The 26368-nt window shown below is 48.5% G+C and overlaps 1 protein-coding gene across 2 annotated transcripts; it reads left to right on the forward strand.

Annotated features, from left to right (window-relative positions):
- On the forward strand, window positions 1-8526 carry PRDM13 (PR/SET domain 13). Of its 2 annotated transcripts, none has more exons than XM_037393093.1 (4): window positions 1-738; window positions 2437-2568; window positions 2643-2787; window positions 6182-8526. In XM_037393093.1, the coding sequence occupies exons 1-4, from the start codon at window positions 598-600 to the stop codon at window positions 7651-7653; spliced, it is 1890 nt and encodes a 629-aa protein (XP_037248990.1). In that variant the 5' UTR covers window positions 1-597; the 3' UTR covers window positions 7654-8526. The 2 variants fall into 2 exon arrangements, with proteins under 2 accessions (XP_037248990.1, XP_037248991.1); XM_037393094.1 differs by having other exon boundaries at window positions 9-738; window positions 2667-2787.
- Window positions 8527-26368: the final 17842 nt, after the last annotated feature.

Below are 26368 nucleotides of genomic sequence, written 5' to 3' on the forward strand. Positions count from 1 at the left end.
CCAAGGGAAGAGAATTAAAAATCTTTGAAGTATATTAAACCTCAAAAGGCTCAGCCAAGTAGACTTAAAATAGTCACTTATTTTCCAAAACTGGTTTGTCGAGGAACAATAAAAGGAAGTAAAATTTATGGAGAAATTATACAGTGGATTTGTCACTTAAAATATCGTAACTGTCTCGGGGACAATACCCCATGCTGAGGATTAATGGTCCCTCCAGACCTTTGATTCACCAACGCCTTTTCTTTGCCCTTGACAAATTGGATTTTTAGGAATGGGAAGGTCGCCTGGCCCATTGTCTGCCAGCCATTCACTCCGCCTGATTATGCAGGAGGGTTAGGGAAAGGCTCCATGTGACCCTCTTGGATGGGACTCCGCAGCTGCTCGAGAAGCCAAACTCTCTCACCAAACTCTGCGCCCCAGAGCATCCCCCTGCCAAGGGGTACCCCTCCTGCTCCCGTTGAAAAGCCGGCGCCCGCACACCGCCGCGTCACTCTGCGGGCGGAGATACGCCTGTGCTCATCCTCCCGCCGCCTGCCGCTGTCACGCCGGCCCCCTTAAGTACTTTGGGTTCCCGAACGCTCGCACCCAGAGGCAGCGATGCAAACCAGCAGGGCTCCGGCCATCAGCGTGAGCGCGGAGAGCTGCATCCCGGCTGGGCTGCGGCTGGGTCCTGTGCCGGGCACCTTCAAACTGGGCAAGTACCTGTCAGACCGCAGGGAGCCAGGACCCAAAAAAAAGGTATTTTCCTACGGTCTCTCCTGCACCGCTGGACCTTGCTTTTTCGTTGACTCGGGGGAAGCCGGCTTGGGAGAAGAGGCTGCTCTTCCTCCCTCTCTCTTCGATCCTCCCTTCTTAGAGCGAGCCAGGAAAGGAAAGGGAAGAGTTTCCAGAGCGTCCCGAGATGTCTTCTCGTGGCTTTGCCAGGAAAGCCGGCCCACCCGTACCCTCTCCTCCTCCTCCCCAGCGCCGGGGCCCTGCTAGCCCCGCCGGCCTCCGTGTCGAGGCCAGAGACCTCGGGGGCTCTGCCGGAGCAGCGGACGCGCCCCCGCCTTGGACGCAGACACGCTGAACGCGCCACCACCGCAGTCCGGTACCCGGTTCCCGGTGCCGGAGGGCGCTGGTGCCGCCGCTCAGCCCCCACCCCGCGGGGCTCCGCTCGCTCGGGCATTGCCCCTTCCCTGATCTGGAGCCCCGGCCAGGCGGGGACACGCGGCTTTCACAGCCCCCAGGTTTTGTCCAGGGAAGGGGCAGGGGGAGAGGCAGGTGCACCGATTTATTTCTGCGTTCGGCTCGGGTTTGTGCCCCGCACAGTCCCTCTCTTTGGCTGCGAACCCTCTGGCTGGGACCGGAAGGGAGCGCGGGGCAAGCGGGCCGGGCCCCCCCGGCGGCGGCGGCGGCGGCGGGGTGCGAGTCGCAGGTGCCGGGTCAGCCCGGCGCAGCTCGGCCTCCCCGCAGAGCCAGAGCCTGGGTCCCGCTCCTACACCCGGAGCCGCTAATTGCCCGCACAGCCGGAGCGGGAGGGGGTGACGGCCGCTGGGCTGCCGGCTCCGGGGTCAGTCGACGCCCGAGCTGAGGAGCGAGGAGCAGACGGCGGAGGGTACGCGCCCCGTCCATCAGGTTCGTCAGGGGGCTGCGGGTGAGAGCCCTCCGTCCACCCCCAGGGCAGCCGCGGCTCACGCGTTCCGCTCGGATTTTTAATGCCCTTTAATTGTTTTTAAACGCTCTGCCAGCCCACTCAAATTTATTTCTCATCTGGCTCCCTTCGTTTCTCGCTTTAGACTGCTTTGTTCCGATGACTTTTATTGCACGGTCATTCAGGGAACGGGCACTTCATTTTCTCTTTGTATGGGCAAGCAGATTATGAAGCACGGAGCTACAGGGACTTCGTAGCTAAGCAGAACCCTCCCCTTGCCCCCTCCCCGTCTCCTGACAAGTCGTGTATGTCGCAATTGTTTTGCACAAACCGTTCCAAAAAAACCCAAAACCAAAACCAAACCACCTTACCTGTTCATTTAATATAGCGTTAAGCTAAATGTAGCAGCTGAGACTGAACAAGGTGCGTTTGGACCAGTGCGACCCACGGGAAAAATCCCGTTTCCCCTGGCAAAGCTGCAGGTGCCCACCGGGCCCGGGCTCTTCCACCTTTACCCCGGAGAGCAGCAACCCCCTCCGGGCAGCCGCAGCTCTCCAGGGCACCCGCGGGTCGGGGAAGGTGCTGCCCAAAGGCGGGCGAGGAGGGAAGAATCAAAGCGGCGGCGGAACGACATGCTCTCGCTGCTGCCGCCGAGCCGCGATGCCCAGGCGCCCGCCCGGCGTGGGGAAGCCGGTTAGCCGTGCAGGGCGCAGCAGGCAGGCAGGCAGGGGACGGGTAAGCTTTTTGCTTTCTTTTCTGCTTCGTCTCGCGTGTAAGTGACAGCGGTGCCGCCTGTCTTCCAGGTGCGGATGGTGAGAGGGGAATTAGTGGATGAAGCCGGGAGCTCAGCTCTGGAGTGGATAGGGTTAATCCGGGCTGCCCGAAACTCCCAAGAGCAGACACTGGAGGCTGTTGCGGATCTGCCAGGAGGACAGGTACCCCACTCGCGGCTCCGGGCCGGCCTGGCACCGCTCTCCGTCACCTGCCTCCCCTCTCAAGCCTCCTGAAGAAGTTTCCTTTCTCTCCCTCCCAGATTTTCTACCGGGCGCTGCGAGATGTCCAGCCGGGAGAGGAGCTCACCGTCTGGTACTCCAACCCCCTGGCGCAGTGGTTTGACATCCCCGTCACCGCCACCCCCACGCACGACGAGAAAGGTACAGATGCGGGTATTCGTTTCAGAGCAACCGAATCAAACGAAACAAAACAAGCCCTCTTTAAAATTGACATCTTTGACGGGAGCTCAAACTGCGGTAGGCATACGCGGGGCCCTTCAAATCTGCGCCCTCAGGAAAATTAATGCCAGCACAGCTGCAGCGACTTCTAACCTGCTACCCTTTAAGCTAAGACTCCATCTGCTTATATTTAAAGGGTGATCTGTTAACTCGGTAGCGTATGGGAAGGCCCCCGTGCCTCGAGTCGTTCCGTCATCGGCACAATTTAATGATCTTTTGATAGGCAAGTAGGATTTCAATGAAACAACGCTAGTGTTCTTTTCCGAGACGGCAATTTAGCTTGGTAGTTTCTAAAAACATCGCGTTCACCTTCTGTGCTCCTCTGACAGAGCTTCAGAGCCCCTTTTCAGGTTACCTTGTGGGGTAGATTCACATAGTCACGTCAAAACGGCTACTGGGCGGTCCCTGTCAATTAGGATGCGTTAGGTAAAAAATTAAGTCGGCGTCAAATCACATGAGGATATCGGGAAAGGGAAGCCACCCGCCTGGGACGGCTTGTTTCCATCTGCAGGCTGGTTCTTAGGTGGAGTTGCACCAATGGTTAACAAAAATGGCAGCACAGTAAACTTGGAGGAAAGACGACAAAACCGCTCAGCCTTCACCTGCCGTGCCGCGACGGCGGCGGGCACAGCCTCCCGCTGATCCCTGCGGCCCCCGGGACGGCGGCGGCGGTTCGGCGCGACCCGTGGGCACTCTCCCGCCTCGGGCTGAGCCCGCTCAGGGAGCGGCGAGGGGCCCCCGCCTGCTGCTGCCCTGCGCGGAAGATGCTTCAGCTGGGCTGTGGCCCTGGGAAGGGCACGATCCGGGGAGGGGCTGCGCCCTCCCCTCCGCTCAAGGCTGGCTGCTCCGCAGGGTGACCGGAACGCGGCCCGGAGGGGTGGGTGACTGCCGAAACGCCGGGCGCCGGCTGCTCACGTCCCATCCGACTCGTGCAATGCGCAAGAGCCCAGATCCCTCCTTGCACTAAAACTATACCTGGAAAAGAAACTTTTGGTCACCTCTCTGCCCCCCTCCCCCCGCCCCGCAGCGTCAGTGAGGCCACGGGTCTGCCGAGGGTCACCCCCTCGAAAAGCCCGGGCTCTGACGAAACTTCGGCTGCAGGAAGGAGGACACGGCGCTGGGTCCTATCCCCGCTCTCCCACCCTTCCAGCAGCTCCTGCCTGCGGATGGGTACCAGCGCTGCCCGGAGGAAAATAAAGGCAGGAAATCTCTGGTCTACGAGAAGCACCCAGCGTGTGGCACCTTCCTCGTCCCGTCGAAGTGAGGCTCAGCTGCAGACTGACCCTGCGGATCTGCTGCGACTCCAGCCCCACAGTTTCCAGACCAAATAATGCGGACTCAGAATTGTCTCAAAATGCTAAAGCGCTCTTCCTGTAAGGATAGTACGCCGAAATAAGAAACAGAAAACAAAACAGGGCGGAAGAAATCCAGAGAGCTTTTTTTTTAAAAAAAACCAAATCAAAACAAAACTTTGGAGATCTTGTGTTTGACCCCATTTATATGGGTTTACCGTGATGAGAAAAGGGTGCTTTTCGTTTTTGTTTTTGGGGGTTTTTTTTGCATTTTTTTTTCTCCGAGCGATAGTTGCTGAACTGGAGCTGAACCGGGGAAAGCGCCGGGCCGGGCTCGGCGGCCCTAGCAGGCAGCCCGTCCCGCCGGTCCCGCCAAGCTTTTGCCGAGGACAAGTGGGGCCAAACCGCATCGCTGTAGAGACTCGCAAAGGCAAACGCAGGCAGTGGGAGGCAGCCCGCAGAGGTCTGAGGCCGCACGCCTTTCGGCCCGTTCCACTTCTTTACCCGCTTTCCCGTGCACGGCGGTGGGATTGCGGCCGTGGTTCCATCTCCCGCCGCCGCTGCCCCACCCGGGCCGGGGCAGTCGCGCTGCCGCCTCCCTCCCTCCCCGACGGGGCGGAAGGCCACGTCCGACGACTTCACAGAGCTGCACGGCCAGGGACTGCTGCTCCACGGCCAGCGAGGAAGGGCCGCTCACGACGGCAAGGACACGGGCGGCCAGACACGGGCAACAGCGCTGGATCCTCCCACGCGAGTTCGCCCTCGAGTTTCCCGTGGAGAGCGAAGACTTCGTGATTCACCCGAGGCGGCCGCCGGCTGATCCCTGGCCCGAATGCTGCGTTAAGAGCCCTCTCGGGAGGCTGGTGGCAGCCAGCGCGTGCTCCACAGTGACCCGCCACCCCGCGGGTGCCCCGGCTGCCGCGGAACGCAGCGCAGGGCCGAAGCACGCCCATCCTCGTCCCTTGTGCTCCATCGCACCCCCATCGCCCCCCAAGGGACCCCCCCAAAACGCGAGGAGCTGGGCCCAGGCTCGGAGCGGCCTCTCGGTTCCGTGTGGCACTTGGCCTCCGCTTTGGCGTTTCGGAGCATTAACTGAGCAATGAGGGCAGCTGGGGCGGTGCAGGGCGGGCAGCGGCTGGGGGGGCCCGCGGGTTCCGAAACGTCCCATCGGTGCCTCGTAGTGACTGGGAGAAACGAGAGAGAGGAAGATGGATACATATAGACAGAAAAAGAGATAGAAGAAAGGGGAGGAGAGGGAAGGGAGAGGGGCAGGGGGGGGATAATGCGTTAGAACGAAAGAAAAGGAAGAGAAAGAAAAGAAAAGGAAGGAAAAGAGGAAGGAAAGAAGAGAAAGGAAAGAAGAGGAAGGAAGGATGAAAGAGAAAGAGAGAGGCAAAGAAAGAAAGAGAAAGAGGAAGAGAAAGAAGGAAAGAGCGAGAGAGAAAGAAAGAGAAAAACCGAAAGAATAAAGATACCCAGACAGACAGGTTGCCTGCAGAGGCAGCCGAGGTTGTCCTTGGAAGGACGCTTTTGGCAAAGCAGGGCCAGCGAAGACTGTGCCTCTGCGGTGCCGGGCAGCCAGCACAGCCGCGGCCACCGAGGTCTGTTCCGCTCGAGAGAAGCCGAAATGTTTAGGGGACGGGGCACAAAGGGCATTGTCCTCTGAAAAGGAATGATTACATATGGCCCATACATATCGGATATTGTCTCGCCGCGTAATGAAGGGCTCACGATCATTAGATTGGCCTTTGTTCGGTGCAGCCGACTCCTTGACATACGCTACCTCCTCCTCTGCAAACGCCAACAGATGGGGCCCCCCGACAGACGACTCGCGGCAGCAGCTGCTCCCCACGGCCCCACGACGCCCCGTCCGCGGAAGCGCGGCCCGCACCGCACAGCGCCCGCACCGCACCGCGACATCGGGGCGGGGGTGGGGGGGGAGGGGGGAGCCGGGGCGGCGGGGGCGCGGGGAGGCTCGGGGATGCGCGGCGGCCGCTGACGGGCCCCTCCGCTTGCCTCCGCAGGGGAGGAGCGGTACATCTGCTGGTACTGCTGGAGGACCTTCAAGTACCCCAACAGCCTCAAGGCCCACGTCCACTTCCACTGCGCGCTGAGCCACGGCCGGCCCTTCCTCCACCACGACCACGGCCGGCCCGCCGCCGCCGCCTTCGGCCTCCCCCCCAAGGAGCCGCCGGCCGCCGCGCTGCGCGGCCACCCGCCGCCCGGCTGCGGCCCGCGGGAGGCCGTCAAGCGCGAAGCCGCCACCGCCTCCCCGCCGCTCGCTAAGCCGGGGCTGCCCAAGCGGGCGGCGGGCAAGGAGGAGCAGGAGCGCGCCCTGGACATGAGCGTGGGGGCCGCCCGCGGGCCGGGGCTGCTGCTGGGGCCGGCGGGCGGCAACGGGCTGGCGCTCTGCCCCGGGGCGCGCTCGGCCTTCCGCCCTGCCGGGCCGCTGCGGGAGGAGGCGCGGGGCGCCACCGCCCTCGGCTTCTCCAAGCTGCTGGGGGGGCTGAAGGCGGGACGCGCCGCCGCCGAGGCGCCGCCCAAGTGCGGGGCGCTGCCGGGCGAGGCCGCCCCCCCAGCGGCGACGGCGGCGGCGGGGCTGGCGTGCGGCGGCGGGCTGCGCGCCTTCCCGCTGCTCTCGCCGCTGGAGGAGGCCTCGGCCTTCCGGCAGGTGGAGCGGGGGCTGCCCGCCGCCGCGCTGCCTCCCGCCCGCTACCCGCCGCTGCCCGGCGGCGCGCTGGAGCGCTTCGCGCTGCCGCCCTTCGAGGGGCTGAAGGCGTACGCGGGGGAGTGCGGGCTGCCTGTGATGCCGCTCACCGTCTACAACGGGGAGCTGCTCTACGGCGCCGCGCCTTACTACCCGCTGAAGCTGCACCTCGGTGGCCTCCTCAAGTACCCCGAGTCGGTGTCGTACTTCGGGGGGCCGGCGGCGGGGCTGCATGCTGCCGAGCTGGGCTCGCTGGCCAGCATCGACCGGGAGATCGCCATGCACACGCAGCAGCTCTCCGAGCTGGCGGCCGAGAAGGGCCGCGGGCGGCTGGAGGCGCTGCCGGCAGGGGCGGCGGGGGCGGCCGGCGGGAAGCCCAAGACCGGGCACCTGTGCCTCTACTGCGGGAAGCTGTACTCCCGCAAGTACGGGCTGAAGATCCACATGCGGACTCACACCGGCTACAAGCCACTCAAGTGCAAGGTCTGCCTGCGGCCCTTCGGGGACCCCAGCAACCTCAACAAGCACATCCGCCTGCACGCCGAGGGCAACACGCCCTACCGCTGCGAGCACTGCGGCAAGGTGCTGGTGCGGCGCCGCGACCTGGAGCGGCACGTCAAGTCCCGGCACCCGGGGCAGAGCCTCGGCAAGGCGGCCGAGGACAAGAATGACTCTGGCTATGCGCACCCCGAGCAGGAGCAAAAGACTGACAACGAGAGCGACGTCGACGTCTGCTTCACCGACGACCAGAGCGACCCGGAGAGCGGCAGCAGGCACCGCGAGCAGTGATGCAGGAGGCGGCCGGGGCGGGGCGGGGCGGGGGCGCGCTGCAGCCCCCCCTACCCCTTACTCTGAGCTCCCGGCCTCCCAGGGTGGTCCCACGGGAGGCAGTGCCGCGGGGGACTGCGCGGCTGGCGGCGGGGCAGCCGGGAGTGCACTCTCGCCGCGGGCGTCCCGGGGCTCCCGCCGCTGCGTCCCCCCGCCGCTGCAGCCGCGGTGCGGGGAGATAGGCCAGGAGAGGGTGGGGGGCGAAGCCCTGGCGGGCCCGGGATCCCACCGGACAGGCACCGCATCCCCATAGGCGCCCGTATCTCAGTGGCCATATATTTTTATTGTACCTTTGTGTCGAGGAAATTGTGCCTTTTGGAAACGATTTTTTTCTATGTGCTCTCCCGTCACTTGTTCCAGCGCTCTGAGCCGTGGAGCTCAGCAGCAGACCCGGGTCTGCAAGCGCCTCTGGCATCTGTACACTTTATTTGACACCTCAGATGTGCTTTCTCGGGTCCTAATAAAGCAATACCAACAGCTTTTTGGAAAGAAAGAAAGAAAAAAAGAAAAGAAAGAAAGCAAGAAAGAGGCAACAAAAAGCTACAGTTGCAGCACTGAAGAGGTTCGCGTATAACAGGTGCACCATTTGATCAAGTTGCAATTATTTATAACAGATAATATTTGAGTAACAAATGTAAAATAAATATTGAAAAGCATGAATTTAAAAGCACGCACTATATAATTTTAAAGGAAATACACTCTCTGTTTGGTAGAATACAAATGTGGTGTATGTTTGTTTTCTAATGACTGATGTACAGTGGATACAGTATTTTGGTCTTGGTTCCAGTTTGTCATGCGATTTTTTAAGAAAAAAATAAAGTTACTGACAAACTACTGTTTGTCTAATTGTTCACTGATGTGTGGTCGTTAGCAAGATCTCGTGTTTCTCTGTAACGCTCCTGATGATTGGGAGGCTCGGCCCAGATCTCGTCGTATTCATCGTCTTTGGGTCAAGTTCTAAAGAATTTGCCTCGAGTATTTCGTCTGAGTATTTTCCTCCTCTCATGCAGCAGAAGAAACCAGCAAAACCCAAGCAAAATCCAATCCGTTCTTCCCTATGCCTACGACTTCTGGAAAAGCTTTTTGGTTTTGTTGCTTTTAGGTTCTTTTTAGCAGAGATGTTAAAGGCTGAACGTTATTAGTCTGCTTTATCTGTTTGTGTTCTGTCAAACGTGCCCCTTTTGCAAACACTCTTCTTTAGAATCGTTGGTACTTTTATCTGAGAGGAAAATCTCCTTATGCCGGTGGTATGACAAACCTGAAACGCGTTTAACTTAAAGAAGACTGTCAGAAAAATGACTGTTTCCCCTGGCAAGTCCTCCAGGTCCCCACGCGAAGCAGTGCCGCGGTGCCGGCAGTGAGCCCAGCTCCGCGTGTCTCCGCGCTCAGCTCCGAGCTGGTGCTCTCGGTGGGAGCTTGCACCCGGGCAGGCAGAGGGGACAGGAGGGGGCCCCGCTTCTTGATTTCGCGTAGTCAACAACTCTGGAGCAGATATTAAATCTCTTGGTGGATGCGGATAGTTAGAAAGCGCTGAGTTTCCAGGATCGGGCCTTATTTCAGTCCAGGGTGTAGGTGACACAATGGTAAATACAAACTACTACCAGCATCTGAAAGAGTCTCAGATATAAAATTGATCCTGCGTTTGCTCACTTAAGGCTAAACGTTCTCGATAGTAGTAGGAAATCGGAATTCAAATGCCAGGCTTGGATTTCCTTTAAAGGTTTGATTTGCATTCAAAAGCTGTAGGATTTACGATTTTTTAAAAATTATTTTTTTTTGTCTGGGCTAGCTCACTAAATACCCACTTAGTCGATTCGCTTTTATCCCAGGACAAAGTGGTGTTTCTGTCATGAAAGTAAATGGGAAAAACTCTCTCCTTTTGCTCATCTGTCGCTGGATTCGAAAATTCTGTTGTCATTTATAGCACCGGCAGCGGGACCAACAGTTTAGCCGGCCAGTTCTTTATTTCAATATTTGTCTGTTGCTTTCCCAAAGGCAGGCATCCATCATGGAGCTGCTGCTGGGGAGAGAGGCGTCATGTACGCTATGAGGTTGTGGAAAGGGAAGAATAATAAAGGTATGGTCCGGGAATTATTTTACACGTCAGTGGAGTTTGTGTGTTTTAATAGAAGTGTCCTGTCAATCGTAATACTTGGGCTACCTTTACAAAAAAAGTAAATTTGTGTGAATTCACGGTCTGTATATCTAAACATTAATATAGTCTTTGAGATAAGAAACAACATTCAAACCGAACTAAATATAACCAACTGTAACAACCAAAGTCGAGAACAAAACAAAACAAGAAAAAATGTGTTTTGCTTTTTTTTTTTTTTTTTTGTAACTGCTATGCAGCGGCTAAATCGAAGTGCAGAACTCAAGGGGAGACGCAGGGAGAAACTCAGCCCCGTGTCGTTTCTATGGGGCACCGAGCGCGCCGGGTCCGTGCGCGGGGGGGGCAGGGGCCGAGCCCCGGTGCCCCGGTCCCCGCCCGGGACCCGCAGGGGCGCGGCAAGACCCCGGCAGAGCTCTGCCGCCGGCCCCGCTGGGCCCGGGCTGCGGCTGCGCTGCCCGCCGCCACGGGCAGCTCCGGAGGCCTCTGCGGCTGCGGCTTCCGCTCTGCCAGCCGTGCGGTGCGCTGCCGCAGCCTTCTCGGGAGGAGAGCTGGTTGATCGTTACTGTTTCTAAATTTTCTTGCGTTTCAAAATTTTATTTTGTTCAATTTTATTCAGTTTTGTTTTATTGCCCCGTTCCCAGGGGCGAGGCGACAATGTTCTCCCGATACCTCAGTGATGCGGGCAGCGTCGGGAGCCCGGGCTGCCGCCAGGGCCAGGGGAAGAAGCATCTCGGGGGAGAAGCGGGGCGCGGATCAGCAGCCGCGGGGCTCCGGCAGGGCCCTGGCACCCTGCCGCCGGGCGCAGCTCAGGACCGGCGGCCGCTGGCCCCGGGTGGGCGGCGAGCCCCAGGCGGCGGGTCCCGGGTGCCGCTGGCCGCCCCCGCGCCCTCCCGCAGCACGGGCCCAGGCCGCCGGCGCGGACGCTGATTGGCTGAATTCTCCCGCGGCCCACGCTCCTATTGGCCAGGTCGCGCGGGGCGCCACCGCCCCGAGGTGGCGGCGGGGCCGGGGCAGCGCGGGGGGCACCGGCGGCCGGGCGCGGGGCGGGCCTGGGAGCATCCTCCCGTGGGCGCGGCCGGTTTGCCTCCGGCCCGGTGGGATGCAGCCCGTGGGGTCATTAAGCCATATGCCAGTCACGGCGGTTCCTGCGCCCTTCGGTTTCCTCGGAGGCAAATTTGGGTCTGAATGGAGATGGAAAACCTGCGGGTTGCAGGTTATGTGCAGAGCTGACCGCAGACCCTGCCTTGGTGCAATATGCTCTGGATTTTGCGTGCTTAGCGTCTCCAGGTCCATCATTGCTGCTGGCTGGCTGCCATAGTGACTGACATTTGCAATTAGGAAAAAAAAAAGAACAAATGGTTTTAGTTTCTGGATTTGCATTTATGGGTAGCTGCAGTAAAGCAAGTATGTCCTCTACATTTTATAATGTGGGGAAAATAATTAATCACATTCACAGGGAAAAAGCTTTCTAGATGTGAATAAACATGCTGTTTTGATCCATGTAAAGTTGGAAAGCATAGGCGGGAAGAATGGTGGTGAGGCTGAAGAAAAATTATCACCTTTAAGTATTGCTCATTGAGAGGTTTGTTTGCTCAAGGGCTGTAGAGGTTAAATGACAAGATTTCCCTACTTTATTTTCTCTGGAAGAACTGAGGTTTTCTGAGTGCATTTTGTGAGTGAAGAACAGAACATTATTTGCTTGCTGCACGTCAGGAGCAAAGAATACACACACTAGAGTGGCTTTTGGACATTATTAGAGACTAGCCTAAACATTTTGGAAACTGGTCTTTCAGCTTCTAAAAATTCATGCTCAGCCCCAGCTATTCTTGTAGAAACTTGATTTGATTAACATTTTTTTAAATTTGAGAAACAGTTTTGGAGATTTTTGACTTGCCCTATATTATTCTGTTAGAAACAGCATCAAGAAGCCTGGGTGCATCTGGCAGGAGATGCAAAGCACTGCCAAGAAGCAGACTGTAAAGATCTTGGGGGTAATTTTGCTTTCCAACCGATCTTCGTTGCTGTATGATACTCTGCCATGTATCTTACTAGTTAATGCTGTAAATTACTATTGTGTCCATAGTCCAAGGATGCACATGGGAGTTTAATAGCACTGTGAATGATGAAGCTGTAGGGCAGGGTCTTACAGACCAGGGATCTAGGTCTTACTCCTCCGAACTTGCTGAATGGGTTTAAACACACCTTGCTGAATGGGTTTAAACACAAAAGACTTGAGTTTACAGCTTTAAACAACCCATCAAATCACCTGATTTTGCAAAGGTGTTAAATACCTACTCTTCCCAGTGAAGCTAGTGGGACTGGTTTAAAACTTGCCAAGTTCTTTGACATATAGATGAGATAGATGTAGTCTGCTGCAATGCAAATGAGTTTAGGTTTTAGACTGCTTGCTAGTGCAATACTTAGGGAGGACTTGGTCACTTCTGAGCATGGGAATGGCTCTATATAAATCAAGGGTTATAGTTTCAAAGCTTTTTGCATTAAGGTCATCTTTTAGATTCATACATGCACAGATGTGATCTGATCAGAAAGCTCTGCTACAGGTATGAAAACGTGCGTGTTCTTAAGCGTCTCTTTCGATGGCTGCAACTCTGATGTGGCAAAGAAATTATTTATTGATTCAGAAAAGCCTATGAATTCATTTGGGTGCATTCATGCTGAAAATATTTTTAGGGAACTGTTTTTCTGTCTTCACTGGAAGTTATGTGCTTGGAAGTACATTTTGTAATAGTTGCTGTATTAGTAAGCTGTATTTTCAATCAAAAAAAAGAATCCCCAGACCTGCACTTGGTGAAATGAGCAGCAAGCCTTGGATTCAAAAGTCTTATGTGATGGGGAGACATGAGGATGGGAGAGAATCTAACTGCACTTGGCTTCAGATCAGGGAATGGTGAAGGTCAAGAATTGCTTTTGATCATTTTGTTTTCCTCAAAACCATCTGAAAAGAATGATTTTAAACTTGACTGTGAGCAGTTACTTTCTGAATTATCACCTGAAGATAAAGAGCAACATGTCAAGGTTGAGGTCAAGCTCACTGAAGTTCATTGGACCATAGTAGATAAAATCTAGGAGCAACAAAATGCTTTCAGGTATATTCAAAGTAAGTCCAATGAGGAATGATTCCCTACAGCACATGGGATGTTAATAAACTTGTATTTTATAAGAAACAGGAGAAAGAAATTTCTTAGCAACTGAAAAAACATAGCTGAAGAAATATATAACTAGATCTGAGGTATATATTCAGCTATGTTTAGATCTGATATTCTGAAATATTATAGAAAACTATGAGCAAAGTTCACAAGGTTTTTCTGTAGATTTGCAGCCAGGTGTGGTTTTTTGATGCTTAATGTTTCATAATTTTTTATCTGTTTTGCTTTGGAATGCATTATCCTGTTTCAAGGGTAATGGAAGGGCTTGTGTTTGTGTTCTTGTTTAGGAATCGTAGACTGCTTGCTCCTGAGGAGAGTGATTTGGTACCAGGTAATTTGAAGTCCTGATCTGAAATGGAGAAAATGTGATTTAGAAAGACAGCATCAATAAGCTCAGGTTCAGAGGGCTAAGGAATAACTCATAGCTTTTTTGCTGTTTGCATCACTTCAGCCTCCTTGCAGTTGCGTGGGGAAAACATTAGGAAGAATGAGCAGAGGTGAAGCCTTTATGCTCCTTAGTTGTTTGTAAAACCTGCTGATGAGTCAGAGCACCTGGAGCTTGTCTTTAACTTTGGAGCATATGACAGGTTCTTACAGCATGAGCAATTTTTTTAGCTCAATTCAGAAGAGTACTAAAAATACATTTCAGCTCTGAGTCCTATTTATTTGTGTAGAACTTCCACTTTTCCCTTTCCTAGTACTGTAAACTGTATAGTAGCTCACCAAAAGAAGTGATCAAAAACCTAGAAAGTGTACTTTTTTAGTATATTTATTGAAAAATCAAAGAGGCTGGATACCTGGGTTTTCAGAGGTGCTTCACAAAAAATCCTGCTAGTCACAACACAGGACTAAAGCATCCTGTTGAGAAAGCACAAGAAGGAGAGTTAAATTTCTGAATGAGTTAATTTTACTGTCATGCGGAGCAACAAAGTTGCTTAAGCTTAATTTTTTGAGGCAGCCTGTATGAATTTTAAAATATATCTCTATGCTTTGCCACTATCTTCCAAAAACTTTAAAAAGAGATAGAGACACTTAAAATTTCAGGGGAAAAAAATATACACACACACATATAAAAACATATACAAATATATTTAAATATATAAATAATAATAAATAGGAAAGAAATTTATAACTTTTGTTCCTGAGTGAAATTTGTTGGAATAATATCCCCTGCTTTTGATATAGCTAATGAAAAAAAAAAAAAAAGACCTCTTGTAAGGGTATATATAAAACAGCTGAAAAATAAAATTACCAAATTAAAACACTATACGATGATGCAGAGAATTATTTATGTCCATTATTAAATCCAATGTTTATCTTAAATTAGAAGAATTTATATGTAAAACATAACCCTTAACTCTGATTGTATGCATTTCTTCCTCACAGGTCTGATTCACCACACTTCAAATAAGACCTTCCTGCTTCTTGCTCTCAGCTTAGCGTTTTGGAGAGAAATGAATTTTAATGCAGTGCAGAAAGTAATAGTGAATGAGAATCCATAGTCAGAAGGGTTTCCTCAAATGGTTCTTTTCAAATACTTGTTATATTTAAAGTCAAGCTACACATTTGTAAAAACAGGAATACGTTTCACTGATTAAGATGTATTGTGCAAGAAAAGGAACAGATCCTTTTTTTGCTTTTAAAATGCCTTCCTCTTTTATGCAGCAGATGGTGCTAGATTGTGAATATATGTCAATTTGATTTATTTATAGTCTGAAGAATATACAGTGAAAGACATGGCATGTACGATGTTCAAATAGACTACATAGCAAAGTGATCTTTATAAACTCATTTGTTTTGGCACAGTCTTCTGTGGTGTGCATGCTTTTCCTGATGTCTCCTCTGCACCCTTCCAAGACTTTCAGAATTGCTTCTATCGTGCTTATGAAGGGTGCCAAAGCTAACAAGGGACAGAGTGACAGAATTACAGTCAGTTCTAAAAGGTGCATTTTATCTAAAGAATATGTATCGCAGATATATAATACTTAAAGAGGTAACAGGAGTTTACACAAACTTCATTTATCTTTTGCACTAGAGCCTCTGTCCACAGCATCCCAAAAGTGTGGCACTTTTCCTCGTCCAAGTCAGTGTGTCAACACTGCTGGACTTGGCTTTGGCAGGTACAGCCATGCCACTATAAAGCCAAGCTGGACTCCAGCTGCTTACAAATCCTGTCTGCCCTTTCGGCATGTGACAGGGCCCTTCTTGGGGTGGGCTCTGGAGTGAATTTGTCTGCCATGTGCTGGCTGTATGATGCGTTTCCATGAAAAAGTGGTATTTGGGGCATGCTCAGAAGGGTGCCTGTTTAGACCTGCGCTCAGACTGCCCCTCAGTAGGTTTTTGGGCTCACCTGAAGTGCCTATTTGCAGCCTTGCACCTAAAGCTGCTAGAGGTAAAAGAGCTGCAAAAGTGACCATACACAACCATCAAAGCATAGGATGCCACATGGCTTCTAACGTCTTCCTGCCCTTGTGCTCTCCTGCCCACAGCCAGCATGAGACATTGTCAGAGTACAGTCAGCTCCAGTCACATCACCTGTGTGTCAGCATAATTGAATTTGTTGGCTGAAGGAGCTTGGTGTCTGACTCTTGAGGAATTGCAATGGACATTTGGTGCATAACTTTTCAGGGCTCTTTTGAAAATTCCAAATGCAGTAGTTTGCAAAATAAGCTGATTTGTGCCTTGACAGTAAGAACCTTTGTTACAATTTGTTAGCTTAGATCCTGAAGAGACATTTCTGCTTTTAGGAAAGGCATAGATCAAGAGACATGCAAAGCTACAGCTCATTTACCTTATACGAAACCTAGAGGATGAAAGAGGCAGTGTCACCACAGCCCTCCCAGAGGCCTTTTCTGGAATGGAGAAATACCCTCTCGGGATCCTTCATCAGGTGCTGATTAGATATTCAATGGAGAAAAAAGCCTGTTCAAACACTGAGGAGAACTAGGATATATTTGCAAAGACATTCTCAAATATCACCCCAGAAGGCATGTCCTGCGATCAGTGCTGTTTTATGGTGGTCAGTGCGTTAGTAAGTATGAAGAATTATTACTAATAAATCAGTGGACTAGTGAAGTAGAGACTAGTGGTGTTTTCAAAAAAGTAACAAATTGTTTAATCCTATCAAAGAACGGGTTACTAAAGCAACTGCAGAAAGTTTAATCACTGAACCACAGTTAATGTCAGTATATCCAGGTGTTGCTGAAATTCCTCAGAAATGAGGCCTCAATCACAATAATGGCATGAGTATTTAGTGACTCTGCAGATGGGGAAAACAACACGAAGAACAGTCTTGAGTCTTGGATCACTTGAGTCATTCTCTCAGAAAGGCAATTAAAGCATTACCCAAATTTCTATCTTATTAAAGCTTTTAAATATCATTCCCTCAGTGTGAATGTTTACGGAGAAATCTCTTGTGTTTTAGCTTTCAGACTCCTTGTTCTTTCCTTCAAGGTCCTGTGCAAATTATCTCCCATTGTCTTTCTTTTTCTATCTCCTAGCTCATTTCTTGCCTGCCTTGCCTGGCTCAAACTGCCCCCTTTTCCTCCTACTCACCTCCAATTTTTCTGGCAATCATTTTTTTTTTTTTTCTAAATTTTGCAAGTTGCTAGTTAAAAGCCTTCTGGGACCACAAGTGTTTTGTTTTCCCTAGTGGAGAATGTTAAAGTGTAAAAAGAAAGAAATCATACAAGAAATAAGTGCCAGTTCTGTGTGCTCTTGTATGGACCTTGCCCAAGTACTGAGAATGAACTACATGTAAGGAGCAACTCTCTGCTTGGTAAAACAAAAAATACTCAACAGTGCAACACACTCATGTTGGACCACACTGTATTGTTAATAATGGAAATGCATCTTATGCCCTGCTAGACCAAGTCCTTGTTAGAGGCTTGGCCTCTGGGGACAGAGAAGGTGTCAGAGAAAACGAATCAAGCAGAAGAAAACAAAAGTTATGAGAAAAATGGTAAGCAGTAATGATGTTGAGCTAAAGCTGGTTGGTTTTTTGATTAAACCCTGGATGTCATATGTGAAAGATTTCTTAAATCTTAAATAGAAATCACTGATTGTTTACTTCAGTGCTCTTCAGCAGAATTAGCTCTTTTGAGTTCTCAATGTGTAGTAGCTCTTTAGTAGAGTTGAGTTTTAGCTCTTCAGTAGAGTTAGCTCTAGCTCTTTTGAAGAAGCCAAGACAGTTTGTAGTCCTCACTTGAGTTACTGGGTCAAGTTTTAAGCCATGAGGAGCAGGATATATTAATTTGGAGCTTTGTATTGTTAATACACAGATAGACCTTCTTAACTAGTCAGCTTGCACTTGCCCCCTTTTGTCTATTTCCAAACCACTTTTTAAACCATCTTTTTCATGACAGATACCTCTGTCTACATTTTATATTGCAAAACAATCCAGAATGATGACATCAGCATTGAGCATTTTGCTCTGGCCTTGGGTAGGATCAAGTAGGGATCCATACTGGACTCTCCAGCTTTTCTAAATATTGTTTAAACAATTTTAACATTGCTTGTACAGAATTGCTATATATCCACAAGGATTCCACTGCAAGCGTGACTGCAATAACCACTTTTTTGTCATAATTCTAGTTTTCTCAGATGCCTTCAAAATTAGCCTGCTCAGGAAGATGTCTCAGGTGTGCACAATAATGAAGATTTTTACGCTTGAATGATTAATTTTCAGTTCTGCCCTTCTGCAGCTCCAAACTTTGCTTTACACCCATTCCTGCTTGTCCTAATAAGGGGTGCCCATTCTCCTTTGTAAACTCAGTTAGAAAAAGCAGTTAAAAGATCTTAGGAAAAATTTGAGGGAAATTATTTTTTCAGGGTTTTTGTGTAAGAGGGCAGCTTGACTGAGGTTGTTGTAACAGTTTTTTTTTCCTGGCTGCCTAGGCAATTAGTTCTCAGTTTTAATGGCTCAGAAGGAGAGATCTGGGTTTTGTGGGATGTTTCCTTTGAGTGACATCTCTGGACTTTGCTGTTTTTCCTTAGGTCTCCTGCCCCCAGCTCGGTGGATTGAGCCTGACTCTGTGAGTGGCAGACTTCAGGGTGTCTGAAACTGAGAGGCAGATCACTCTGTGAATTGAGTTAGATAATCACGAGTGGGGTGTTAAAAGGCCCTGCTCTGCCTGAGATCTCTTTGGGTAGAAAATATGGTCTCAGACTGCAGTAGAGGTTTCTGGCAGAAATAAAATACAACTTATTTGTTGACATGTATCTTGTCTTCTGAATCAGTGCCCTGGGGAAGGACCTTAGCTTCAGGGTTCAGCTGAACATACACTAATCAAAGAAGGCCCCTGATTCCCCACCAGCCTTGGCCATGTCCCTGGGTAACAGCGAGTGCTGCTGATGCTGAGCCAGGCTCATGGGCTCCCTCCGAGGCGAGGGAGCCCAGGCTTGAGGACACATGCTGGGGAGATGACAAATGAACACCATGAGATGTGACAGTGTGCCACATCCCTGCAGGAGCCCCCTGCACTGGGATGAGCCGGTCCTATGAGCAGATATTCACTGCTTTGTGTAGCTTGTCAATAATTCAAAGCATGGGAAGAGCAAAGAAAAGGCCTACAACCCACTGAAAAGTCCTGTTTCCAATGGCCCTCTTTCTTAGTTCTGGTTTATAACAAAAAGTAATGACATGTCTGTTAAAAGGCTGTGAAGGACACACATGGTACAGCAATGACTGTGGACACCCCAGGAGAAAGAGGTTTGCCAGGTATGCAGTAAGACCTAACAGGACAGTGAGACATATTTGGGGCAGCATGAATGTGACTAGGAGCCTCTAAAAGTGCCGTGTGTTGTGGATGGAGAAGGATGATTTAGTCCTGGATGTTCTCACAGGGACAGCTCAAATTAACAACCTCACAATAATGTTAAAGTGACCAACAGGATGTAACATCTGGTGTACTTTCAACCTGCTAGTGCATGCTTAATTTCCCCAAATTCTTACGAATTTTATCTTTTTGAGATTTTATTTTATCTTACCGCGAGCAGCGGGGAATAGCACACAGCCGACTCAATATGAGTGATAAAGCATGATTCCGTTTATTAGCCCGAATAGCTCTTATTTATACAGTGTATCTAATTATGCATACTCAGCAGTCTATGATTGGCTAGAATCACTACCTAGTAATTTACAAGGTCCTCCTACTTGCGGTTAGCTAGCTTACATAACTTCTTTATCTCTACTGCACATACCTCCTCAGAGTTGTTTGTGAAGCCTGTTAAGGCCGTGGTGTCCCTGCAATTCCGCAGCCATCAGCACAGCTGCCAACCTCAGCTGAGGCCTAGTCTTGATAGCACACCAGTTAGATTCGGCTCTGCTTATATAAAAGCTCTAATGATCTGTGACCCTTCTCATCCAGCCATTCTCCAACATCTTACCACATTAAAGAGTGATTTCTTGACTTCTCCGTTACCTCAGTTTTATCTGCCTGTGTTCAACATAACTTCGTCAAGTTTACACAGACTTCCACCTTAATGTCAGACACTGTTAGCCAGATACCTAGTTTTGCAATTTATGACCTCCTCAGGGTAACGTTTTCTCTGCCTTTGCCTTTCAATTCCCTGTACCATTATTTATGTTCCCTTTAAAGCTTACAGTCTGGTTCTGCAACCTTTAGAAATCTAGATGAGAATCACCTAACTGTTACTTTTTCAATTTTGTGTTTCTGATCCTTGTTATAAGCAGATTTTGGGTTAATTTGCTACAGACATTACAATACAGTCTCAGGTGTACTCAACAGTCTCAGGTGTACTAAATGATAAAAAGAAATCACCAGTCTGAGATTTTAAAAAAAAAAAATCTTGTCTTTTAGAAGTATCTTTTTTCTATGATCTCATATTCTTTGAGTTTCTTTAGCACAATCTAATAACTGCATTCCTTCCCCACTGCACTGTAGGCTATTGAAAGTCTATCATCTCTGAGCAAACAATAGATAATATTAGAAAAAATCCAACCTTTTGCACACTGGTAAGTCTGCATGGTCAGATGTTCTTTTCTTGTTGTTCACCACGTTCTGCTGTTTTTCTTCTAGATTTAATCCTCTGGCTTTACCTTCACTCCTGCAGCCAGGAGATGTTCTTTGGCAGTCAGAAAGGAGCGCTGTAAGCCAGAGCTCTTTATGACCAGATGGGCTCGCCCAGAGCAGCAGCCTGCTGAGGCTGGAGTGAGGGGCTCCCACAGCTGGTGTGGTGGGTGCTGGGCTGTGGGTAGCTGGGCTGGTGCAGTAGCTCAGTGCTGAATGTGGGAAATGACCTTTCCAGCAGCAGCATTTTCTGCCTTCATCTCTCTTGTCCTCCTTCTGCCCAACAGGACAAGCAAGCTTGATCCTTCATGGCAGTTCCATGGCTCGCCCATCCCAGTTCCTTTCTGTAGCAGGAAGAGCCTAGCCCTGGGTCCTGGTCTTGGGGGAGAGCAATTCAGCTGGTTTTGCTATAACAAATCATGGGCTCATTCAGGAGGCCATCCAGCTCAATCTCGTGCTCACAGCAGGGTTGGTGCAGGGTTGTTCAGGCCAGGTTTTTCAGGGCTTGGGAGACTTGGTAAATGCAGTGGAGCTGTGGCTGATCATAGTTAAAAGAATGAGAATGTCTTGCATAGTTGTTTACCTTGATATTAGCAAGGCATCTGACACCATCTCCTACAACACTTTCACTGACAAACTGATGAAGAATGAACTAGATAAATGGAAAACTTTCCAAACTGATGATCTCAAAAGGTTGTGATCAGCAACTTCAAGTCCAGCTGGAGGCCAGTCAGTAGAAGTGTGTCCTAGGGGTCAGTACTGGGGCCAATAATTTTCATCAATAACGTTTTCATTAATGACCTGGACAATGGGGTAGGGTGCACCCTCAGCAAGTTTGCAGATGATGCAAAACTGGGAGGAGTAATTATAGACCAGATAGTTGTGCTGCAGTTCAAAAGGACCTTGGCAGGTTTGAGAAATGGTTTGAGAGGAGTCTTGTAAGTTCAACAAAATGAAATGCAGGTCCTGCCACTGGGAAGGAATAACTCCGTACACCACTACATCTTGGGACCAATGGTCTGGAAAGAAGCTTTATAGAAAATTACTTGGGAGCCCTGGTGGACAACAAATTGAATATGATCCAGCAGTGTGCCCTCACAGCAAAGGTGGCCAGCATTCTCCTGGGCTGGATAAGGCAGAGCATCACCAGCAGGGAGGTGATCCTTCCTCTTTACTCAGCCCTGGTGAGACACATCTGGTGTGCTGGGTCCAGGTGTGGACTTCTCAGTGCAAGAGAGACAAGGACTTACTGGAGTGAGTCCGGTGAAGGGCTATGGAAATGATTAAGGAACTGGAGCATCTGGCATATGAGTAGAGACTAAAAGAGCTGGGGTTGTTCAGCCTGGAGAAGAAAAGGCTCAGGAGGATCTGATCAATGTGTACATATGCCTGATGGGAGTGACTAAAGAAGGCAAAGCCAGGCACTTCACAGTGGTACCCAGTGACAGGACAAGAGGCAATGGGTACAAACTGAAACAGAAAATGGAGTGACCATGCAAAGGTGCACTCAAACCTGCATTGGGAAACTGCAGTCTGGCAGTTGGGCTCGAGCAAGAAGAAGCATTTTTCAAAGACAGCCATAACCCCATGCTTCATATGCACATACACATTATTTTATTATTTGCCACCTTTAATTTTTTCCTGTGACTTATTTATTGTATCCAGGCTCCACTTTCATAAAACTCCCTGCCCCCAGCTGTACTCGCTGATAAGTGTCTTGTGTAAAATAGCAAGTACCAGGTAGTGTTTGTACCAGCTAAAGAAGACTGGTAAATACTTCAGTGCAAAACCAGACATGTAAATAAGGTACATTTTGTGATCAAACAAAGCAAAAGACACTAATTTGTAAATTAATGTTGTGTTTGATATGAATCCAGTAAAAGGATCTTACTGAAGAATGCATGAGGTCCGTACAAGCCTGTGACTACTTTTTCAGGTACTCACGTATTTCTCATATTTAGTATGTGTATCACATAACTTGATCAATAAGTTGTGATTTTTTTCCTGCTAACAGATTGAAAATTCATGACTGACTTCTATGCAGGTCCTGACACTGGGAAGGAATAACTCCTTATACCACTACATGTTGTAGCAGCAAATACTGGAGAGGTAGTCACAGGCAAATTTAGGATGCTACTATGAATTTTAAAATCTGAGATTAAAACTATTTTAAAACTATGTTTAAAACTATTTTAAAACTATATTAAAATTAAGTCTCAAAATATAAGATTAAAACTAAGATGTATGTAATTTTACTCCAAGATTTTTGGTGCCATTACAAATAAGGAATAGTATCACAAAAGATACTAAAACTCTACACATAATCACAAGAGAAAGAGCAAGGCAACAAAACTATGCTAAACCAGGATGATTAACAATTAGCTGGGAAGAAGCCACTTCAGTAGTCTGAGTCAGCAATGGACAGAGCATCTTCCTATCATTAGTGGAGTAAGTGGGAGGTATGAAATTTTCAAGGAGTCAGGTGAATTATAATGTGTCAAAAAAGTTATTTGCTATAATTACCCCCCCCCCCCCCGCATTCTTTTAAAAAAGTAATAAATAACTTTTCTTGAAAATTAGGTATCTTGCTCACCCCTTCATCCCAGTAGTGAAACCTTAATTTCTTACCATCAGTTCAGGTCTAACCTGTCGCTTCCTACTCAAAGAAAAACAGTTTCCAGCCCTGGGAGGGAGGCCTCAGTAGGCAGAAGCATCTGGTGGCCCAGTGCATGGCCTGAGGGAAAGGAGACACGAGTTTGATGGACTGCCATTGAGTCCATGCAATAGATTTCTGTCTGCTTTCCCACATTTTGGGTTATGTTATTTTTTTTGTTTGGAACCTGCTGCTGCTGTTGTGGCCCAGGGTAGCTCAGGACAGCAGGAATACGCTGGAAATGCTGACACCAGAGCCCCAAGGCTCTTGGGGAGATGTGAGTTGTTTCACCTTCTACCAACAGAAAATGTCCTGGAGGACTGGATATTTGCTTCTGCATTTCTTGTGCTTCTGACTGTTTTTATCTGTTTACAGAAACACTACCAGATACATGAAGTTACTGGTGGGCTGGGTGATGACATGACGATATTCATGCATGTGAGTCCAATCCTCCTTCTCCCTTGAAATACAGACAAGTCTTCCTCTCCTCTTCGTTGTCTGTATCACTCCTTTTATTCCCCTATATTAGTAATATTTAGTATGGATTTTCATCCTCCAAGATACCTGAAATTGCTTACTGTGGTGAAGTGTATCATCTAACTTAGTTGTCTAAAAGCTATCTAGGCTGTAGTTCATGGAGATATAAGTATCTCCTAGAAGATGGTTATTCTTTATTTTTATATTCTTTCCCTAACACATTGCTTACTGTTGCTTAGACTCAAACATTTCAAACTTGCACATGTGAATGAGTGCTTGACTAAGTGTCATGAATAACATTTATTTCATAGTGGACTGACATTTTCTGGAAGAGTAGTGACAACAGGGAATTTTCCTGTTCTTTTAGGAATTTTTTTGATCTTTCTACATCTTATTTTAGGCTTGCTGCTGGAGGTCAGTAGTTGATAGACATTTTCTGAACAAATGAGAAACTGAGAAAAATGGACAGCTTGAAATAATGTGTTAGAGATAATAGGGATAATTTATTTCTTGATAGTAGAAAGATAGAAATTGATCCTTTTTCAACACTGGAAAAAGTTCAGTTGTGGTTTGCAAGAAAAGATTATTTTCCTGCCACTTGCTTCATGCTGAACAACCAGTTCTAATAAGGAACTTTCAGTATTTGCGTCTTTATGATTCTTTCAGAAACGCTAGCTCATTTGTTCTTAATAATGTTACTGAAAAATACCAGTAATTATATAATGGCTGTAGAAATCACATTTTAGGTAAATGAAGAGAGAAATGATTTTTTTTTTTATTATAAGTCTCCAATTTATATGTAATTACCAGCTATAAAAGAACCTTCCTGGTATGCATAATGACCACCTTTTGTCCTTGCATGAAAAGTCGAGGTGTTTTCATTCAAGGTTTTGTTCTCTTCAGCTTATTCCTGGCTGGTTGGGGAGACAGAGGCAGCTGTTTTTATGACAAGTCACACAGCCCTTCCCCAGACTATTGAAAGTGTTGGTTTGAAAACCAGCTGGGTGTATTCTTAGTCTGTCAAGCCCAGGCCATAGAAACAAGAATCCTGGGCAAGCTAGTTGAAATGTGCCATTGTTAAAAAGGAGCTGTTCTTGATGGTTTTTAAAAATGTTAATAGAAACTAGCAATTACTAATTACCTGTAACTGCTATGATTTAAGAGTAATACAATAGAAAACATGCAGGTAACATAAAGCGGTATATGTTGTTTTTCCAGTTGCTATGGGGTCCACTGGAGATTTGATGCTCTACCATCTCTTGTGTAAGTATATATAAAATTTTAAAAGAAAAAGATGCAGGACTACTCTTGCTGTCCAGTTGTTACGATTATTTATTGTAAGTCACAGTAGAATTTGTAATCATAATGAAATGTATTTTTGTTTTTCAGACAGAAGGACAAACTTTATGTCTGTGTAACACCACGGTCACCTTTCTGATTTGCTAGAGATGGTAAGTGTAGAAAAAAGGTGGTTGCTGTAGATGATACAGTCATGTACTGCACCAAGACTTTAATTACTGGGACAGAAGGAACATGCTGGGTCTAAGTCTTGCAGAGACAGGAGACCTAGTGCTTGACAGCAGTCTGGATATGCAGCCTCAAGGTGGAAGACTCTCAGTTGATTAGGCCTGAACGACAGGTAGGAGAGTTCCTGAATAGCAGTCTTCATAGCCTACAGCAATTTTATATACTTGACCCCTACAATGTGAGAATGCTCAGAAACAGCAGTCTCTTTATCATCACTTTTGTGGTGGCATGATATTATAGGTACAGTAAATGACTGGTACAAAGAAGACACCTGCATCTGCCAGCCTGCCATGAATCTAATGGCAACTGAGATGAAGTGGCTGCAGAGTTTAATACATGTAAAGCTGCAAGAGACATCACTGTCAAGAATGCCCCAAATTCTCCTTCAAAAATAGGGATCTGGACAGATGTTTTTCATGCTTCAGGGTTTATCACAGGTTTGATTCTGTTTTGGCAGAAATACCCCCAAGAAGGTGGCCAAGAGGGAAAAAAGGTGTTACCGCAGTGTTATTTTTTCCAAATTTTAAATAACTCATGTTTTTAATTGGTAGCATGGGTGAGTGAATAATTCTGAAACTTGACCTGGCCCTTCTGCTGTTCTAATGAAAATTTCCCCAGAACTGGGATCTGAAAATTGCCCTTTGAGTTACCCAATCTTTGCTTTGTGCAGTGTGCTTTTTTGAACAGTAGGAAGTCTGGAGAGTGATGGCTCTGTGCTTCATTAGTGCAGGCTTCTTGGGTGATGACTGGCCAGACAAGTGAAACAAGTAGGTGCAAGAATGTGGAATTTCAGTTGCATAAGCAGCCATACATTCTGAATGTTTTGATATTGAACACCTGATTTTGGCTATGAACTGTTTTCATACAGGTATGGCTTTATAGATTTTGAACTTCTGTTTCAAGGCATTTTTCCAAAATATTAGATCAAGTCCCAGATCTGAAACACTGTGGTTTGAAAGGTGGAATGAAACATTTTCTCAGCAGCACAGCGGGTAAGAGTTTGGTTCCTCATGGTTTTGTATGCTCTTCCTTTTGCTGAACATCCCCATGCTCTCAATTCCCCTGCAATATTTTTACTTTTTACTTTCACTCTTATTCTTTACAACACCTTCTGCATATGCTCCCATCATCTCCCTTTGCACTGAAGCCTTTCTTTCAGCAGAGGCAAGCTGCCCATGCAGAGGTGTCTGTCCCAGGGGAGCCGAGTCACCCTCTGGTCCCCCCTGACAGTCTTGCCTAAACCTTTGCTGATGGCAGTGAAAGCCAGGGCGAAAGGGCATACCCATATGCAGATATCTCCTGCATGCCTCTTCAGTTTTTCGCTGAGCCTTTCCAGCAGTTAATGAGCTAACATTAAAGGGAAAGTTAAGCCAGAACCATGTGAGTGGAACGGTGGTTCCTCGTAATCATGGGTCTGTGTTTACATTTTGCTGCAAAAGCAATCCCTGCTTCAGACAGCTCCTTGTAGCTCTGAAGCGCATTCAGTGAGGAAACACAAGTTAATACAAGGGTCTGTCATGTACTTGGCAAAGGCATTTTATGTGGAATCAAATTTGTAAGGTATGGAAGTACATCAGCTGATGGTACTGGGTTGCTCGTTCTGCTGCTAATGAAATCGCCTTTGTTCAGGTTAGAGCTAAAACCCTATTCATCAAAATGTAAGGGCAAATGGGTCTGTCATATTAGATATTATAATAAGAATCACTAA

This window comes from Falco rusticolus, chromosome 6, assembly GCF_015220075.1.
Source record: "Falco rusticolus isolate bFalRus1 chromosome 6, bFalRus1.pri, whole genome shotgun sequence".
In the NCBI taxonomy this organism is placed as follows: domain Eukaryota; kingdom Metazoa; phylum Chordata; class Aves; order Falconiformes; family Falconidae; genus Falco; species Falco rusticolus.